Source organism: Emydura macquarii, unplaced genomic scaffold (genome assembly GCF_026122565.2).
Source record: "Emydura macquarii macquarii isolate MOO-44397 ecotype Brisbane River unplaced genomic scaffold, CSIRO-AGI_Emac_v2 contig_306, whole genome shotgun sequence".
NCBI lineage: Eukaryota > Metazoa > Chordata > Testudines > Chelidae > Emydura > Emydura macquarii.
The window spans coordinates 12,850,105-12,867,039 of record NW_027130443.1 but is presented as its reverse complement, the minus strand read 5'-3'; the positions used below and the strand labels follow the sequence as shown (position 1 = coordinate 12,867,039).

Below are 16,935 nucleotides of genomic sequence, written 5' to 3'. Positions count from 1 at the left end.
AGGGCGGTTGCACAGAATGTCTCCATGGGTGAAGCAAATCTCAGCTTCCCCCCAAGTTCTCCCCTGCCTGTCACGGCCCTGAGCTCACATAATGAAACCACTGGCCAGGTCGCTGGCTGGAATTTCATGTTTGCTCTCTCGGTGCTAACGCCACTGTGAATTCTCCTCTGCTGAATGAAAGCAGAGCGGCTCTGTGCAAATCAAGTCCCAGGGACCCCTATTTGTTCTGGATCCAATCAGCTCAGTGGTTGGATCCAAAAACCTGCGAGGATTTTTCTCATGTCACCTGGGTGCTGATAATCCATCCCTGTGTCCCCTGCCTAATCCAAGGCACCAGCAGAGTTAACGATGGGCCGTGGGAGTTCAGCTCCCACTTGTGTTGATGGCAGGAAAGGCTCCATCTCACCCGCCCGTACCTGTGTCAGCTCCGAGGAGACTGGCAGGGGTGAAAATGGCACAGGACAGGGCAGGCTGGGCCATGGAGAGGAGAGAGGAGGGGGTGGATGAAGACATTGTTGTTACAGAGTTATTTATCAGATTCTAAAGGCACGTCAAACCGAACGGTTTCCAGGAAAGTCTCAGATTTTTCTACCACTGACATAGCAACTTCCTGTGCAGAGGGCAAGCGGTTAGCGGCTGCACAAGTGTTTCCAGCCTGCAGGCTGCAAAAACCACCAGCTAATTGTGCCAACAGCACTGAATTGTGGGGCTCACAGAGCAATGGGCAGGCAGGCGGAAGTGTCCCGGCTGGTCCACACAGCCGTGCAATATGGATGCTCACATACAAATGCTCTCCCAAGCACGTAATGAGACACAGACACATAAGCACTAACCACAGTTCCCGGATCGTACTCAAGCGGCACTGCTCGACTCTCATGCTTCAGGCTGTCAGCTGAGGGGCCAGGAAGGAATTCGTCTCCTGCGTGCACAGCCCTGACTAGGCGTGCAGAGGGACCGTTCACCTATTCGTCGTGCATTGGACCATGGTAAATCCAGTGTCCTTGCATGCACACGTGCCTATAAACTCACACACGCACGCCTATACACATACAGGCACACACTGTTACGCACGTGCACACTCGCACACGTGCGTGTGCTCCAAGCTGCCCTGCCCCACAGAGATTTTTGTAAACCCTGCTGATTCTTTCTCCTCTCAGCATGGTGGTACATGGTGCCAGGAGCCCCGGTTAGCCCTCACCGCCCAGGAGATTCCGCCCAGCAGCAAACGCCCTGCGAGATTCACTTTCACGGCTGGGTTTCAACCCGCATTTTCCCTTCCCTGTTTGTAAGTCAATCTTCTTTGAAGATTTCTCTTGGCTACTCCCAGGCAAAGCTGGCTGGCTTGTGGAGAAGGCGCTGGGCTGGGACAATGCCCCCGACCCCACCAGGGCTCTTGGGGTGACCCCAGTGCAAATAACCATCTGAGAAGGAGGTGATTTTCACTGAGCTGCCCATCCCCCTCTACTCCACTGATGGCTGCGACTTGCCTGTGCAGCATCAGGCCAAGCTCAAAACGGTCCCGGGGACGCACAACCAGAATCCTTCCCCCCTTTGCTGGAGCTGCTCCCCACAGGCCACACTGACCCCCGGGCGTCCCCTCTGAATGCACCGCCCGCAGGCGGCCCTGGCTCCCTGTGGTGGTGGTGGTGGTGGTGGTGGTGGTGGGGGGGGGGTCACACCCGAGAACCCTCCCACAGATAAACCACGAGGGGGAGCTGCGAGCCCAGTGAAACATGCGGGGCCCAGCCTGAGGCTGATGACTCCGAGTCACCCAGTGGGAAGGGACTGGGAGAGTTTTTGCTCCAGTCCAGGGATGATTCATCCCCAGGCTGAGCTTGGGGCAGATCCCGGGGCAAATCGATCCTGCACCAACAGGGAAAAGGAGGGATTTGCTCTCACGCAGCTTCGCAGCCCATGAGAATATCCCCAGTGAGATGCACCGGGGTCAGCGCTGACCGCACGGGAGCGCCCCCGACGGAGCTCCCTACCCCAGGCCTCGTGGGCTCTCACTCCGCCTCGCTGCTAAGAGCGGAGCGCAGGGCAGGGCGAGCCCCAGCAGCAATGCCGAAGACGGGGTCTGCCTGGCAGAGCTGTGGGTCACCCACCAGGCAGGCCCCGCGCACAGAGTGGGGCAGAACGACCCAGGCAATGGCCCAGGAGAAGGGGCACTCTCCTGTCCCGGGGCTGGGGGGCTGGGCGGGCGGTGACTCACGTCGGCTATTCCCGGCTCAGGAAGGAAGCAGCAGTAGCCGGCCGACACCCGCTCCAGCAGTTTCAGACACTGAGCAGCCCCTGGCCAGCCCTGCCCAGCCGCCTCTGGGCAGCCGCAGGGAAGGGACACCAGAGCTGCTGCTGTGCGGTCGGTGCCCGGCGCGTCTCTGGGCCCCACAGGGAGTCCCCGGGGCACCCATGCTGCTGCTACCCCAGGGCGACAGCACCAGCTCTGCGAGCTTAGCCGTGGTGATTACCCCGGACAGGCGCCTCTCCACACCCCAGCCCCCCGGGAGGGCTCGCACCGACTCAGGCCGGGTCCACGCAGCACCCCGTGGGGTCTCTAGAGAGGCGAGGGCCCAGTGCCGCCCGCTCTTCCACGCGAGACCCCAGCACCAAGTCCCACCGTCCCAACTTCATTCCCCTCAGCTCCCCCCCAGCCGTGGGCGCATGGGGCAACTCACGTCCCTGGCTAGCGTGACTCCAGCTGAACTGGTGCCAGGACCCACGCGCTGTCCGGCCCAAGCCCTCGGGCGCAGCCGGGCTGAACAGACGGCGCCACGGAGGCGGCTCCTATTGGCTGAGGTCTGGTGCCCCCCACTCCCGCTGCAGGGAACCTCCCCCTGCCTCCAGCTGGGGCCAGGAATGGGCCCGGGATGGTTGCATAGGAACTCACTAGCGCCCTGCATGTGAATGGCCAGCCCCAGAGACCCAGCTGCTCCCCACCCAACGGGGGTGCCATGGTCTCCCTGCACCACCCAGCGGGCACGCTGCGCTCCCCGGCTCATTTCACTCTATCTCCACCCACGGCGCCACCTTCCCAGAACCTGCTGGGAGAAGCAGCCCTAGCCTCCCAGACATACCGCTACCGGCGCCCCTCTTTAGTCCAGGCAATGCCACGTGCCTGATGTCCTCTAAGGTGAGCTTGTAGGAACCTGAGACCCCCTGGAGAGGGGCCCTCTCCTCTGCCCTCCTTCGCCAGGTACAGATGGGCGCTTTGGATGACTCCAATTCGCCGCCTCTCGGCACTGACTCCGGATAAGCCGGGAGAGCCGGGCCCTGAGCGGATGCCCGTTGCGGTCAGGACAGGACTTCCATTGATTTCCCTAGCGCTGTGTCACAGCCCTGAGAGCACGTGCATGGCATGAGAAACAGCCTTACCCGGCCCCGTTCCTTCCCTCCAGCCTCCCCCCCTGCGGCTGGACTCCAGGACCCTGACCTTCCTGGAAATGCTCAGCCCCCAGCCCCCACTGCTTCGCTCCCCTGCTCCCCCAACGGAGCTCGCAATGGCCTCTCAGCCTCCCAGTGCAACCTCCCCACTGCGGGCTCCTGCTCCTGCAGCTCCTGCTACGTGGGGCAGCCTCCCCAAACCTCTCAGCCCCACGGACCGTCCACGTCCTTCCTCAAATCTTGGCCGCAAACATCCCTTCCCCCCTGGCTGAGGCCTGCCCCGCGGCAATCCTCTCACTCACTTAACTGCTGGGCCCCGTTTGTAGGAGGATGCTCGGGACAGAATCAAGCTGGGTCCCTGCGTATTCAATGTGAACACTGCTGCTTTGCTGGCCGGTCCCAGACGCACCATTGCACCTTTCCCTACACATGAGCCCAGACCTCTGTGCAGCCAAACCAACCGGACAGAGCCACACAGGAGATGAACCTCCACCATGGTTCCCACGGCTGCAAGCTGGTTCTCTCTAGCCCAGCCTCACCCACCCTTAAAGCCACAAAACGTCCGCTGTGACCTTCCCCTTCGGGTCGGGTTTTGGGTTGGGGCTCGGGTGGGAGCCAACGTCCAACGGGCAGGGAAAAGGAAAGCGAGGAGCAACTGAGGGATATGAAACCAGCCCTAACCTTCCTGCTTTGCTGCAAAGTTTTTGCACTTTCAGCACCAAGCCACAGAGCGGCTGGAGGCTGATGTGAAACGGCTGGGCAGAAATCAGGCCAAGGTTTCTCGGAGAGAAACACCAAACCTGGTAGGTTTCCACTGGTGGCCCAACAAAACCCTCAGGGCTGCAGGTAGAGGGCAGGCCATGCGGCTCTCAGACGGAATGGCTGGGCAATCAGAGACACGACAGACATTTCTACTTTTACCACCTGGCTCAGGGAGCACTCACTACGCCGCTGCCACGCTCAGCACTTTTACATCCCCCCCCCTCTGACCCACTGCTCCTGAATAGGGGCAAAGCATTTCCTGGGCCTCTCCCGATCCACACCCCAGCAGATGCCAGGCCTGACGGAGTGTCCAGAAAATGTCAGCTCCTACTGTGAGAACTGCCAGCGCCAGTCCCAGTTGTGGACATGGGGAATCAGCCACACAGGTTCCAAAAATCAGCTGTGCACCTTCCCTTCGGTCACACCCAACCACGGGTGCTGCACTCCTGTGGCTAATCTGAGCAGCACCAAAGCAATCCTCCGAAAAATAACATGACGTCCACCCTGGCTCCCAGTCACTTTGCACCAGCATCGCTGGATAATTCAGTCACTGGCTAGAGAAAATTTGCCATTTAGTTCAGCAGGAAGAAGGCACCATTCTGCACGGCAGCATGGCCCAGTGGCTAGTGCACTAGATGGGGACTGAGACTTGGGTTCTATTCCCGGCTCTGCTCTGTGACTTTGAGCCAGTCACTTCCCTGCTCGGTGCCTCAGTTTCTCCTCCTACCCTTTGTCTTTTAATCATGTAAGCTCCTTGGAGCAACGACTGCCTCTTACTATGTGTCTGTGCAGCGCCAGGCACAGTGCGACCCCGGATCTCAGTTGACGCCTCTAGCCATGAACGTTGATGATAAGGAAAGATGCCCAGAGGCCTGTCCACACAGTGAGCTCCAGAGCGGCAAACCAGGGTGTGAATCTGTGGCTTGCTGGGACCTTCACCGGGGTGCAGTGTCCGCGTGAGATGTTACTGTGCGGCAAGGCGGTGTGCTGTAGATTCGTTAATTCACCCCGTAGACAGGCCCTAGGAAGAGACCAAAGAAAACCCATGGGATAGCGAAGGACACTGACTGCAGCTGGGATATTATTGTTCAATGAAAGTGAAAAGCAGCAGATTTTAAATGACCCAGGAGCAACTCAGCTGTAATCGGCCTGTGGAACTCTCTGCCACTACGTAGCACCGAGAGCAAATGAGCCGGGCAGGATTCTTAAAATGATGAGACATTTTTATGCATCCGTGAGACCAACCAGAACTACATTCCAGAGGGTAAAACCCGTTAGAAGGGTTGCACACCCGCCTGCTTCAGGACATAAACAAACCACTGAGCGAGAAGGGTCAGGAGGGAATTTTCCCCCAGGTCAGGTCATTCCATAACTATCCACTAAAGGCTTTCTTGGCCCTTCCTCTGAAGCAATCGGGAGAGACAGGAGATGGGACTAAATGGCTGAGTGGCCTGACCCAGTAAGTGAGTCTCAGCCCCCTCCATGGACATTGATCCTGATCCAGCAAAGCACTTAGGTACATGCGTAACTAATCACGCAAGTAGCCACTGTGATGGGATGACTCATGTGCTGGCAGTCACCCCACGTCCGCAGTGCTTGGCTGGACTGGAGCTGTTCTTAGCTCTGCCATGCACCACCTGGGGTCACCTGGCTCGGGAGAGCCGCTGCTGAGTCCAGCGCAAGGGCCCCCGGTTGGAAAAACCCCCTCGAAGTTAACGCAGGAGGGGATCTTCCCTATCCCCTGCAGCGGGGGCATTACCTCTATTCATTACAGCCTCTGGGCTGGCTGAACGGTTCGAGGGAGGGCTTTCGTCCACTAATAAGTCCGATAGGACGCAGCGGTTCCCTCTCAGGATGCCCCTTCTCGCGCTGGGGATGACATTTCCCATGAGGAGTGGAACTGGCTGGAGTAAGAGCCAGGCTCCAAGTCGTTAACCTCTGGCCATTTCCTGTGGCGACCGCAGCCGGTGGGACAGATTCTGACAGGAGACTTTCCAGGGCTTTGGCTCGGGCCCTGCGAGCCCGTCCCAGGGGAGCTGCCCCTCGCACACGCCCCACCCTGCTCCGAAGCAGCAGCGGGGACGTCCGTTGGAGACACACAACTAAAACGGGGGGCTAGGGGCGAATTTTGTCCCAAGCTTTGCCCCTGTCCATTACAGGCTGGGAACAATAGCCCTGTGCAAACAGCAGCCGTGTTGTGATCATTCACAGAGCCCAGTGCATCCGGAGAGGCAGGAAGGAGCCAGGCAGGAGGAAATATTAAATAGAGCAATATAAACACTGGGCTGGGAGGGGATAACGGGCGGGCGCGCCCCGCCCCCCCCGCTGCTGCCCATGAAAGGGGTGCCGGGGAGCCGCGCGGCAGCAGTGAGCCTGCGGCATGGAGAAGAACGCCTACGCCATGGCCAAGTTCGGCCTGGAGTCCAAGGACAGCCTGATCTCCAAGAAGGGCTGTGGCTTTTACATGAAGTACATCTTCTTGTTCACCTCCGTCATCCAGTTCCTCATCATCCTGGGGCTCGTCCTCTTCATGATCTATGGCAATGCCCACGCCGGCACCGACACCCACCTGCGGCACCTGGAGGAGCAGGTCCAGGAGCTCTACGGCAAGGTGGTGGTGCTCAGCGCCAAGAACCAAAACCTCACCCGCCAGCTCAACGCCACCGGCAAGGAGAAGCTCGGCTGCTTCCAGTTTGTGGTGGCGACCCAGAAAGCGCTGGAGAAGTGCAATGCCAGCCTGCGGGACAGCAATGCCAATCAGGTAGGCCGGCCTCCGGGAACCAGCCCTTGGGCTGCAGGTGCCACCGCGCTCGAGCTGTCTGTCTGGCTGGCTGTCCTTCCATCCATCCATCCTAGTGTGCATCTCTCTCTCTCTCACGCCAGCCCTAGAACTAGTGTGTGGAACTGTCTAGTCATCCTTCCCCTTCTGCTTCTCTCCATCTACCACCATAGACCCAGGTCTGTCTTTGTTCCCCCTCTCCAAAAGAAAGGAGTAGAGCAAGGATCCCTCCTGGGTCGCAGCAGAGAAATAACAAATGCAATGCTCATTTCAGAGCTAAATTCGCCCCCCAAGTAATTCCACGGTGTCCCCACCAAGCCTGGCCCACCCACCCATCTGTTCCATCTCTCCTTTCTGCTCGGGGCAGTATGATCCAGTGAGGCACGGAGGTTCTTTTGCCAGCCGGAAAGTGACCGGTTCCAATTAGCCTCGTTCCCTGACAGGAGCGCTGAAAATGTTTGTTTTGTTCGTGTGGGGAAGCTGGGACCATACTACGGCGCATCCTCTCCAGCGGGCTTAATTGCAAGACACTTAGACATGATACCACTAAACAGGGGAAATTTGGAATTAAAAAAAAAAAAAAGAGAGAGAGAGAAATCTCTTCTTGAGGGTGCTGTGTACTGTTAAATTTCTGTCATGCTCTACCCCAGAAGTGGCAGCATTTCAATCGTGGTGGGTGAAATTAATCTTCTATCATCTCTCCATTCATACCATGCTCATTGGAAGAGTATCTTAACACTGATGCATTGGTCATTAGCTAACCAGATAACTGGAAAATGGAATGATTTTTCTTGTAAAAAAGCCAAGGTGATTTTCATTCTGCCACTTTCTGATAGAAATGCTGATTCAAAAATTTCTATGAAAATTCTTATACATTCAGTTTCTTGGCCTTGGGTTTTCCCCTGGAAAAAGGAGAAATCAATCCACAAAACCCAAGGTTTTGTTTTGTTTTCGGGTTCATGTTGAAAATATTCATTTTCGAAAAAAGGCCGATTTTGAAACAAAAAAAAAGTTTTCTTGGAAAAATATCAGGTGCCGTGAAGCTCACCAGCTCCTGCAGTGACTCTGCATGGTGATTCAGCTGTTCTGAAGCCTGTTGATTGCGACCCCACCCTCCTCCGCCCTCAGGGTCTGGTCCATAACAAGTCGTTAAAGACTCAAATTTTCTTTCCTTTGAGTGTATTAAAAAACCAACTCTTTTTCTTTAACTTCTTCTCATAAAAAATCAGCTCTAACCAGAAACTCAAGCTTTCCTCCCTGCAGCTGTTTAATTGCAGTGTGCGCTTTCCTAAAGTGACTTAGCCAGTGTCTGTGACTGAGCAGGGAATTGAATCCACGTCGCCCGGCTATTGCTCTCATCACGGGACCATCCTTCCTATGGAAGGGGCCTCTCATTCCCAAGGGTGGTCTCTTTGGCCAGGGGTAAGCAGCACTGGCCCTTGCTGTATCTGTTCTGGGGCTAAGGACCAGAGTCAATCCATTGGGCTGGCAATCCGGCACCTTTAACCAATGCTCAAGTCGCTCACACACACACAAGTACATTTCTGGGCCAAACTCTCAGCTCTGCAGACAATAGTGGAACTAGAATTTCCACTGGCCATTTACCCACTGATTTGCACATGTGAGCACAACAGTCACCATCCTGCATTCTTGAAAAATCACACAGGCCGTTGAGTTAGCGACCACTAAATATTCACCTTTGCCAACAGCTGCTCTGACGTCCTACAAGGCAAGGAATCTACCAGTCCAGCCCTGGCACAGGCTGGCTCTGAAAATTCACTTGGCCAGAAATTCAAACCCACTGGAAAAATCCCAGGTTCTGAACTGAGGGCAGCTCTCAAGCCATTTGCAAACACAGGTTCTGTCTGGTGCCAGCCACATGCTGAGCTGCTGCAGGACTTCTCATTCTGTTCCCCCGGCGTCACGGCATGTGGGCAAGAATGCCTTTCAAGCCGAGTTTTTACGATTTTGATTAGCACTGGATTCCAGCTAGTTGCAAGCGTTTGGAGAGGCGTGTGTTCCATTTAGCTTAAGAAAAGGTTCGCTTAAGTGGATCGAGGGGCTGGGAGGCGCTTGCAAAACTCAACATCACCTTGCAAACCCAACACATCCGATGCAAAAATCTCCCAGGTTTCCCCAGTCCCAGGCCTCCTAGTGTCTCGTTCCATCCTCCGAGCTATTCAGAAGCGGACAAAAGAGTTCATGCCCCTTTCGGAAGCTCAAACGGGGCCTACGCAGTGTCTGAGCAATTCTTCCCTCCCTCTGAGCCATCACTGACACCCATGAATCTGCTTCCCGGAGATGGGGTTGAGAAACAAAGGACTGAATCAGAGCCAGATCTGGATCCACCAAGTTCATCGGGGGACTTGGATCCAGGATTTTGGCTCAGGCCACGTCAGTACTTCTTATAAAGACCCCATATATGAACTGTAACGTATCCTGATTTTCAGGGGCGCTGAGCACCCCACAGCTTCCAGAGGAATGAGCAAGACCTGGGGCTCAGCATCTCTGAACATCAGAAATTAGCCAGGGGGATTCTTTAGTTGCTGAGCACTGGTATGTTGCAACATTCCCTTTTCATCAGCGAGCGTTTCTCTTCTCATTCTGTCCCTCTCTGTTTCTCCCCCCCTCATTTATTAGACAGACAGACTCACATGGACTCCCTGCAAAATTCCCCTGTGGTTTAGACAGAAGCCCCAGAGCAGAATATAGAGTGAGACTTTCCGATCAACGCCAAGCAAATCGGGGAAGAAAATCCCATGGGGACATCAGTCTGATTTCAAAAGAGAATCCCGCTCAGTGGGCTTGGCGACCTGTCCCCCTCGCTTCCCAGTGGTTCCTGGGAACTCAGAGCTTTGCGCCTTTGTCCCACTGTAGATCCAACTGCTGAACACACAATTCACACTGCCCGGCCAGACACATGGGGGGAAATCGGAGAGGGAATTAGCATGCCAGGGATTATTGGCTCATCTCTCCTAGTCACTTTGCACTGGATTCTTCTTCCTCTGAGCTAACAACCCTTTGCCTTTCACTGGCTGCTTTCACCCAGCAAAGCTCCTGAATTCACCTTGGAAGTTCTCTGGTCAGATTGGTCCGGGCAGCAGGAGCAGTTGGTTTGCGCAAAACAGCGCGTGTGGGCAGGTGTCCACGCCACACAGCAACAGCCTGGCACCAGGGGAAGCGTCTGCCCTCAGGAATGGAATGGCAGGGGGATGCAAATCAGGACTGAGGGGCACTGACAGAGCTAGGTGCAAGGCGAGCCCAGGGTTGGAATAACAGAGGGGCTGGAAGTCGGGACCGAGGGGTACCAGCAGGGCGGGAACGTTCACAAGGGAGCAGCTTCCACAGTGCCTGTTCTAGACAACAGCACCCCCCTTGTGTCCACAACGCTCACATTCCTGCAAAGAAGAGTGGACAATTCCCCCCCACACACACACACACACTCCATGCACCTCTCCCTCCAGGCCAGGCAGTTGCAGGGCAGGGCTCCCCTGGGGCTCCAGGCGCCCTGGTCCTATCCCTTGTGGCAGGGGACCTCAGACATCCCCTCCCCCCCCCATTCTCTTCCTAGATGATGTTCCAGAACATCGTGTACTACGCCCAGTACTACAAGGCGATGGCAGAGGATTGCCAAAGGAACATGAACATCCTAAACGTCACCTGCTACGGTGAGAACTCCCAGCGTCTGGGCCCCCTGCCCGGGTGGGGGGTTAACCCTCTGCCTCGCCATGCCCTGAGAGAGACCGTTCAGCCCCCTTTTGTGGGAGGAACCCCTTCCCCGGCCAGGCTCAGTCCCCCTGGTGGCAGTGGAGTCACACCAGGGCCAGACGTGGTCCCCGCCGGATGCAGGCAGACCTCAACCTCCCAGGCAGTGGGTAACTTCCTGAGCCTGCTCACAGGACAGCGAGGTCCTGGCCTGCGTCCACATCTCCCGTGAGCCCTGTGGGGAGCGGGAAGGCCCCAGGCAGCTTTGTGGAGCTCACTGTTGCAGAGAGTGGGATGCAAACCCTTTGTCCAGCCTGCGGGGCGCGGCACCCCCCTGCTCCAGGTGAAGCCCCTGGGACGCCCCCAGGTTTTACTTTGCAGGGCCTGAGCCCGTGCACAGAATTCCTGCTGGGATCAGGGTGCCGCATGCAACTGGGGGCACCCCCACAGGACCCCCCCCCCCGATTTCTCCCACACTCAGCACTGCGAACCCCAAGAGCTCAAACGTCAGGAGTCAGACCCCAGAAGATCACAGGGGTTGTGGCATTTTGCTGAAGGGCTGCCTCAGCCTGTCCAGCTATTCCCCCCACCCAGAGCCTGACTAACTCCTCCTCTTCCCTCTCCCCCCATCTGCCCCTCCCCCAGCCCAGCAATTCGTTCTGCACCCCCACATCCCACATCTGCCCCGCCCCCAGCCCAGCAATTCGTTCTGCACCCCCACAGCCCGCATCTGCCCCGCCCCCAGCCCAGCAATTCGTTCTGCACCCCCAAACTCTGCATCTGCCCCTCCCCCAGTCCAGCAATTCGTTCTGCACCCCCACATCTGCCCCTCCCCCAGCGCAGCAATTCGTTCTGCACCCCCAAACTCTGCATCTGCCCCTCCCCCAGCCCAGCAATTCGTTCTGCACCCCCACAGCCCGCATCTGCCCTCCCCCAGCCCAGCAATTCGTTCTGCACCCCCACAGCCCTCATCTGCCCCTCCCCCAGCCCAGCAATTCGTTCTGCACCCCCAAACTCTGCATCTGCCCCTCCCCCAGCCCAGCAATTCGTTCTGCACCCCCACACTCTGCATCTGCCCCTCCCCCAGCCCAGCAATTCGTTCTGAACCCCCACAGCCCGCATCTGCCCCGCCCCCAGCCCAGCAATTCGTTCTGCACCCCCAAACTCTGCATCTGCCCCTCCCCCAGTCCAGCAATTCGTTCTGCACCCCCACATCTGCCCCTCCCCCAGCCCAGCAATTCGTTCTGCACCCCCAAACTCTGCATCTGCCCCGCCCCCAGTCCAGCAATTCATTCTGTGCGCCCCACCCACCTGCCCCCCCCCCCCCCGTCTCACCTCTCTGCTCCTGAAGCTCCAGGGGCGCCTCCCAGGCCAGCTGTTGCGGTGGGGGGGAGCAGGGAGCAACGGACTCATTCTGGGGGGTCGGAGCCACCCGGGCTCTTCCTGCCCCTCCCCTCCTGTGAGAATGGCCTTGGCTGCTCCCTCGTCCTCCCTCCCCTACCCAAAAACTCCTCAGGGCTGGGGGGCGGGGAGGGGGGGCCGCAGCTCTGATTGGCTGCTCTGCCCCAGGAGTCGTGCCCTGCCCCGCAGGGCAGGCTCCAGTGGAGGGACTGGGTGCAGGGAGGGGAAACTGGGCATAGGGGTGCTGGGGGAGGGGGACCCAGGGGCTGGAGGTGCAGGGGGGAGGGGCAGCCAGGGGCTGGAGGTGCAGGGGGGAGGGGCAGCCAGGGGCTGGAGGTACAGGGGGACGGGGAGCCAGGGGCTGGAGGTGCAGGGGGGATTGGGTGCAGGGGCTGGAGGTACAGGGGGACGGGGAGCCAGGGGCTGGAGGTGCAGGGGGGATTGGGTGCAGGGGCTGGAGGTGCAGGGGAAGGGGGCAGCCAGGGACTGGAGGTGCTGGGGAGATTGGGTGCAGGGGCGCTGGGGGAGCAGAGGGCCGGCGAGCGGGATCCTAGGGGCAAGGCGCCCCGTCGTCCGAACCCCCCGCCTCGTCCTCTCCCCGCACAGCCGAGAAGCTGGGCCTGCGGGAGGAGCAGGACAGGCTGGCGCGGGAGGCCCAGCGGCAGCGGGAGAACTGCTCGAAAGCCACTGAGAAGCTCCAGGAGGCGTCCAGCAGAGCCGCCGGCGACTGGGAGCGCTGCCAGGCGCAGGTGATCGACCTGCGGACGGAGCGCAGCGGGCTGGCGCAGGGCCAGGAGGCGTGCAGGAGCCTGGGGGAGAAGGTGCTGGGCAAGCTGCAGGCCGCCTGGCCGGCCATCCAGATGAGCATGGAGCAGGCCCTGCCGTCCCACCAGGTCGAGCTGGTGACCGGGCAGCTGGAGGCACTGGGGAAGAAGTTGCAGGAGGACATGCAGAGCCAGGCGCAGCAGAACGGGCAGCTGTACACGGCGAAGCTGCGCTGCGAGGATAGCCTGCGGGAGTGCGGGCGGCAGCGGGACGGCGAGAGCCAGCGCCTCCAGCAGAAGCTGCAGGGCCAGCAGGCCGCCTGCGACGCCGAGGCCAAGCGGAGCTACCAGGAGAGGCAGGCGCTGAAGGAGGAGGCCGAGCGCCTGAGCCGGCAGGTGCAGGAGAAGAGCCAGCTTCTCGGCCAGGCTGAGGTGGTGAGGGCGCAGCTGGAGAGCTGCAGGAAGGCAAAGGTGAGGGGGTGCCGGGTGCAGGAGCTGGGGGGAGGGGGGGGTAGGGGTGTCAGCCCTTGTGGGTATATAGGGACCTGCACACAAATCCAGCCTGCCACCCGCGCACGCCCATCCCGCCGTGTTCGTGTCCAGCCATGTCCTCGTGGGCTGAGAGCAGGGTAGATGGTGTGTTTATCCCCCCACGTCCTCTCCCCCACACATACACGCCCTGGAGCAGCTGCCCCAAGGTCTCATGGGGCCTCCAGGGCAGGGGCAGCGCCATAGTGGGGGACACAGGTGATGGGGAGTCCTTCCCCCCCAAAAAAAACCACGCCCAGCGACGTCCTGGCCATGAGCCAGCCTGGGAGGGTCTCCACCACCCCTGTCTGGTGCCTGGGCAAAGAGTTCTGGCTCTGGTGGGCAGCTCTGTAGCATCTGAGCTCAGGGCACGCGAGCCGGTGTGACTCTCCTCTCATTGACAGGTCAGTGCTTTCCCAGGGATCCCCGGCACCTTCGGGAACCCCGGCACCTTCGGGAACCCGAACCCCGGCACCTTTGGGAACCCGAACCCCGGCACCTTCGGGAACCCAAACCCCGGCACCTTCAGGAACCCCGGCACCTTCAGGAACCCGAACCCCGGCACCTTCGGGAACCCCGGCACCTTCGGGAACCCAAACCCCGGCACCTTTGGGAACCCAGGGACGCTGAGGAATCCTGGGGCTCTCAGGAACCCCGGGAACACTGGTGAGTGCCCACGTGAGGAAGGGCCAAGGTCAGGTGCTCAGATGCTTTCACAGCTTGGCCTGTAGCCGGCCTTTCGCTTTGGCAGTGGGCGCCAGTCCAGGAGCCCCCCTGTGGTCCCAGGCTCCTCACACTCTCCTAGTGCTGCTCTGAGAAACCCCGTCACCACCTCCGCCCCGTTGCTAACTAAACTCTGCCGTGCCCATGAGCCCAGTTCTACAGAGCAAACTGCCTTGAGGTTTCTACCCACCCCACACTGCCACTGCCCCTCTGCCCGGACCCACTGCCCCTGGGGCTCCCCGGCAGCTTTGCCTATTTATGTCATTCCCGGCCCAGAGCAGTTACTGCAGCGTCTCCATCCAAGGCCTGCGTGCAGCTGGGGTGGTGTACGGGGGATGTGGGGGACTCCTTGCTACTCTCTGGACCATCGGCCCCCGCGTGTTCCTGCCATGCCAGGGGCCCCGTGTCCCCGGTTCCTGCAGGAGCTGCGAGGTCAGCACAGACTTGGGGGCTTGTGAGGGGAGAGAGGCCTGTTCCCCTGCACGTACGGGTGGTAGATTCTAGCCAAGAGACCTCTGGTGCTTCTCACCCTGCTAGACAGAGCCACCCTGGAGGAATTCGGACAGAGAATGCTGGAGAAAGCCAAGCTGCCCAACCAGTTCCCCCCAAAACCCGTGGCACAGCCCAGGTAAGGAGCGAAGGGCACGGCCCCGATCAAAGCAGCTGCCCCTCAACGCCCCCCACGGCCGTATTACAGCAGACTGGCCCTTCCAGCACAGCATCCTGCCTCTAGCCCAGGCTGCAGCGGCCCCTTCCCCCGAACGCACCTGGCTGGTGTGTGTGTGTGTGTACAGCCCTTCCTGACACTTGCCCCATCACACCTGGCCGCGTGAGATTTGGGGTCAGACAGCAACTGGCCTCTGGCCCCTGCTCAGTTCAGCAGCCCCATCAGTGGACGCCCTCTCAGCGTAACGCGGTTGCAATGTGGGCTGGGGTGGAGGGGTGGAAATAACATCTTGCTGGGCGCGATCCAAGCGCATTTCCTGGGGGCCAGGGTGCAGAGCTCCTGCTGCACAGCTGCGTTCACCCGCCTCCCAGGGGCGACGAGGAGAGAGGCAACATTCAACGTGTGCCAGGCGCTGCGAGCTGCTCAGACGCAAGGAGCTGCGTGCCGAGGGCAAAGCCCCGATTACACGCGCTGCACTTGTGCGGGGAGTTGCTGGGACGCCACGTGGAGGAGGAGCGAGGGATCAGATCCCCCTGGAGTGTTTCCTGAGCGGCTGGGCTGGGGCTGCCTCCTACACGCTACTGATTATTACCAGGAGAGGGACAATACAGTCCAGGGCCCTGGTTTGGCACCACTGGGAACCTGGGCAGCGACTCCCCCAGCTGGAGCAGGATCAGGCCCTTTGATTGCTGGGGCCAGGAGCTAGACTGGGGGCATGAGACCCTGCCAGAGCCGGGCAGCAGCCTGCCTGGGCTCTTTGATGGAGCAAGTGGCTGGGAGGGAGAGGTCAGGGGCCGCAGGAAATCCCCGGGGTCGCAGGAAACCTCCCCAGCAGTTGGTGACTTCCTCGCAGGGCAGGAACCCGGGCGCGGCCACGCGGGCTGTGTGCGAGGGGTGCTAGCGTTGGCCTCGCTCTTTTCTTTTCCACGCCAGCGGCTAGCCGGAGAGCGCGGCATCGGGGAGCAGCGGCCGGGAGCTGAGCCGGAGCAAAGGAGAGGAAATGTGACTTGCTTGGCGAGAATGAAACTTAGGAAACTGAACTGGTGCCCGGCCTGAGATCTGTCTCTCTCTCTCTCTCTCTCTCTCACTCACACCCAGACAGACAGACGGACATGCACAGACAGACACACATTCCTGGACAGAGACTTCCAAACGGGAAGCTTGGCACAGGGCACAGGGGCAGCTGGCGGGAGCTCATGCCAAGCTGGTGCTGTTTCTCCGTCCGCCACTCACCCACCCTTGGGCTGCCCTCCCTTGGGCTTGTAGACCTTGTCTGGGTGCAGGGGGGGGACACCGGGGCTCCCTCTGTCTGACCCCCACTAACACCCTCCAGCCTGGCCCAGCCTCACTTCCCCTGCTGAGATCCCCTCCATCCTGCCAGCCCCTGGGCGTGACCCACTCTAGCCTGCACCAGCCACGCCCACGTCCCCGCTGAGACCTCACATCCCCCAGCCTCTCCTCACACCCCTGCTCTGCTCAGGCTCTGCTCCCCGGCCTGGCCTCCGCTCCCCCTCCCCCCCCCCACATTGCAGCCCTTTCCCCAGCCTTCATCTGTCTGGCCCCTGCTGCTCGCCCCATCCCAGGTGGCCGCGGGGGTCAAGTTAGGCCCTGGGGCCCTGCCCGATGCCACAACCCAGGGGGCACCCCAAAGCCATTGGGGGAAGGGGGTGGGAGCAACCCCTGGGGCTGCAGGGTGCTGTCAGCGCTGGATCTGCCATGAATGTGAACACAGGCCGGCGGCTGAAGGGGACCCACGGGGCTCCCCCGACACTCGAGCTCTCCCCTGCGGGCTCCTGGCGGCCTGAGTGTGCAGGGCCCAGTCTCTGTATGGAGGGGGTGGTGGCATTAGCCCTGCCGGCTGCTTTCCCTCTCCGCTGGTGGCTGGGGGGCCTCCGGCCTCTCTCCCTGATCAGCCCAGCAGCGGGGCGGAGGCTCGTGGCGCTCTGCTGTAAATTCGTCCCCCGCCCGCTGAATACACGCCTGACGCAGCCCGGCTTCCGTGTCTTGTGCTGTGTTATTGGCAGCTGGCAGGCAGCCAGGGCGCCGGTAACGGGGGGCTGGGCAGAGCGGATTGAGCCGGGGGTCTGGATCTGCTCTCGCTTATCCTGGCACCACGAGTAGCTGCCTTCCACCACAGCAGTCGCCCGCCCCAAGCCAAGGGGGGGGACTGTGCGCCATTAGCGAGGGAGGCTGGGGTCTCCCAGGGGCTTTTGCCCCAGTGCTCT

General features: G+C 59.9%; 1 protein-coding gene across 2 annotated transcripts; it reads left to right on the top strand.

Annotated features, from left to right (window-relative positions):
- Positions 1-6,459: 6,459 nt before the first annotated feature.
- PLVAP (plasmalemma vesicle associated protein) lies at positions 6,460-16,704 on the top strand. 2 transcript variants are annotated; one of them, XM_067560112.1, is made up of 6 exons: positions 6,460-6,904; positions 10,494-10,590; positions 12,635-13,274; positions 13,784-13,986; positions 14,581-14,671; positions 15,644-15,750. In XM_067560112.1, exons 1-6 carry the CDS (start codon positions 6,524-6,526, stop codon positions 15,648-15,650), a joined length of 1,419 nt encoding a protein of 472 aa, XP_067416213.1. In that variant the 5' UTR covers positions 6,460-6,523; the 3' UTR covers positions 15,651-15,750. The 2 variants fall into 2 exon arrangements, with proteins under 2 accessions (XP_067416213.1, XP_067416204.1); XM_067560103.1 differs by lacking the exon at positions 13,784-13,986 and having other exon boundaries at positions 6,464-6,904; positions 12,635-13,263; positions 15,644-16,704.
- Positions 16,705-16,935: the final 231 nt, after the last annotated feature.